This window comes from Alligator sinensis, unplaced genomic scaffold (assembly GCF_000455745.1).
Source record: "Alligator sinensis unplaced genomic scaffold, ASM45574v1 scaffold672_1, whole genome shotgun sequence".
NCBI classification, from domain to species: domain Eukaryota; kingdom Metazoa; phylum Chordata; order Crocodylia; family Alligatoridae; genus Alligator; species Alligator sinensis.
Window position 1 is genome coordinate 77045 of NW_005842830.1, and position 2979 is coordinate 80023.

General features: G+C 44.0%; 1 protein-coding gene across 1 annotated transcript in view; it reads left to right on the forward strand.

Annotated features, from left to right (window-relative positions):
* PTPRQ (protein tyrosine phosphatase, receptor type Q) overlaps positions 1–2979 on the forward strand; it is a 239951-nt gene continuing 236972 nt past the window's right edge. Inside the window, exons 1-2 of the mRNA XM_025191547.1 lie at positions 1–72; positions 872–973. Coding sequence (XP_025047332.1) covers positions 46–72; positions 872–973 — 129 coding nt within the window. The 5' untranslated portion in view covers positions 1–45. The remainder of the gene's footprint in view (positions 73–871; positions 974–2979) is intronic.

Consider the following 2979-nt stretch of genomic DNA (forward strand, 5'->3'; position numbering starts at 1 on the left):
GGTGAGTGTGCTGTCTTTTACTAGACCAACTAACTAGCTCCTCACATGCTTTGGAGGAGGCCAACTGCCTCGGTGTGTTTGCATGGGCAAGTGTTACAGGTTACAGTTGTCTTCTTGGAGTGAAGAAGCAGCATCTGCCTTCACCCCTCATTCTTCCCTCAGTTGCTAACAGTTTCCAGGGCAGGTTGTGGGCTTTTGGCTGAACAAGTTTCATGCAGTTGACTTCCACCTTGGCCGTTTGGTGCTTCGTCTGCTTGGTTCTGGTGCTTTGGGGTGTCTCTGTTTCAGTGTTTATCGCTTCTTTCTGTGCACGGTTGATTATGCGGTCTGTAGCCACAGCATGCTGCTGGTTGGTAGAAAGGGCAGGTATGGCCAGTACTTGCACCAGATGTTGCTTATAAGGTAACATGCCAGATGTGTGTGTTCTGCACAGAGTCCAAAGCCTGCTGGAGTGAATGGTGGGACTCCTATTGACTTCAGTGAGTTCAGAATAGACCCTAATCCTAGGTCAAATTATGCTCTCTGTTCTCAAATTATCATTGTGTGAATAAGACCACTAACATTTGATCCAAGATGGAGCTAAACTGGAGACCAGGCAGAAGCTAAAGATCCCTTTCAAGCTGATGAGTGTTTGTTTGTTTGTAGTAGAAGCAGGGCTTATCCAGAGCTTATTGAAGTCAAGGGAAATTCTGTCATTGTGTTCGCTAGGCTCTGGATCGGGACATCAGGTCTTCCCAGAGCCAGGTCCATGACAAAGCTAGAATATCATGCAACCTGCAGCTATATTGATATCAGCTGGGAATATTCATGTTCATTATTTAATTTTCCCTTCATCTTATCTAAAACGGACTAACATACTTTTGTTTTGAAGCCATTGAGATTCAGAAACGAAACAGGTGCTGTGAGTCTAAAAGATTCTTACCATATGGACCAAGCAATTCTTCTGCTGTGTTTATTAGAATCTGTATTTCAGGTAAGAAATATTTTTCCTTTTTTGAATAAGAGATTGTAATTGAAATGAATTAAACTATGATATCTGGTTAGGCAATGATTATCATTCTAATATTAAAAATATATCATGATTTCTAGTAACTGCTATACAGCCCCAGCCTCATTGCTATTGAAGTAAGCAAGAGTTCTGCTGTTCTCTTTAATAGGAGCATGCCATAAGTGGGTCCTATGAAAGGTGGTGAACTGGAGTCCAAGAACTTGGACCTGAGCCCACTGTTGGCAGTAACAAATCTCATGTATTTCAATGGGGATAAGATGCTAAATGAAGTTCAAGGTCATAGAATCAGAGGGAATCATAGAAGTCGAAGGGGATGTCAAGGTCCGTTCCCATATACAAATTCAGGATTTGGTATTCATAAACCATCCCTTATAAGTATCCAACCACTTCTTGAAAATTTTCAGTCAAGGAGATTCCACAAGTTCCTTAGGCAGCTTATCCCATCACCCTACTGTTCTTCCAGTTAAGATTTGTTTTGGATTTTGAGATTTGCTGTTGTTGTGTGCCCTGCCTTTTGTGGCAAGGGTAAACAAGGTTTCTGTCTTCTTGAATGTGGTATTTTGGATGTTTGAAAACTGTTATGTCCCCCCTTAATCTGCTTTGTTCCAAATTAAACAGGATTAGTTCACTCAATCTTTCTTCACATTGACATTCTTTCTAAGCCCTTCATCATATTTAGTTGCCTCTAGATCCTTTTCACTTTCTCTGCATCTTTCTTACAACCCTGTGCCAAAATTCTGATTCTCCGTAGAGTGGGCTATCATCTTCCCTGTTTTACATGCATTTGCTTTCTTGTGACAGCATCCCATTGCCAACTCATACCATGATTTACCGTAGCCCCCACATCCTTCTCAGCAGTATTACTGCTAACCAGTTGTTCTCCCTTCTGTAGCTGCACATTTGTTTTTTCCTTCTTCCCCAGGCTTAGCACCTTACTTTTGTCTTTGTTGAATTTCATTTTGTTGAATATTGTCCAGTTTGCTAATTCTAATATAATAAAAGCCTTAGTCTGTCTATTTGTAATGCTTTATTTCCACTCTGCTTGATTGTCTGAGACAACCAATTAGAGTGTGAGCGTTTAGACATGAGCTGGTGACCACGGAGTTGGGGGCGATGCCAGCGGTGCTGGCCTTGCCCCCTATGGCCTGAGGTGACAGTGGCAACTGAGAGGGTGCTGAGGTGAAAGTGGCTTCCGAATATGGAGCCACAGCACTGCTGCAAGGCAAGGAGCTTCCCCTCCCCCTGCTTCAGCTGCGAGCAGGGCAGCATCTCTGGAGATGAGGAATTGGAGCCTGGTCCTTTTCCCCTGAAGTCACTGGCAACACTCCCTTTGACTGCAGCTTCTCTGCTGAGGAGAGAAGCTCCCTACATGATCAGATCCCAATTGCAGTTGACCATCATCTGATCAATGCTTCCAGCATCAAGAGCACACTGAAGTCAAAGGTTTTGACTTAGACTTTTCTGACTCTGATTTTAGATCTTCCCTGAAACTCAGTGTTGGCTCTGCTATCTCTGGTTTCCCTAGCATTCTGACTCAGCTGATCCTGATCTCAGATTCTCCTTGGAACTTGGCCCTGGCTCTCTAACCCCTGGCTCCTGACCTTGGCTTATGTCTCGGATTATGTCTCTTGGATCTTCCTTTTTAGTTCGCCTGGAATTGGGTCCCATGCTCCCTGTTCCATTGACCCAGGCCCCAACCTGATGATTTGGTAATTTATGCCCCCATTCTGCTGAGGCGCAGCTGCTTATGTGCTGGCCAAACCCTCACATCTTCCTTTCCTTAGATCTTTCTCTCTCTCTTTCTTCATGGTGACAAGTTTGCAAGACAGAACAGCTACTGTCATTTGTAGATTTGAAGTATGAACTGTTTCTTGGAAGGTTTGTCAGTTATAAGTGATACTAGGAAATTGCCCATCAAGAACAACAGGTGGGGACAGAGGGCTGCATCTGCTGCACCCCCCCCCCCCCCC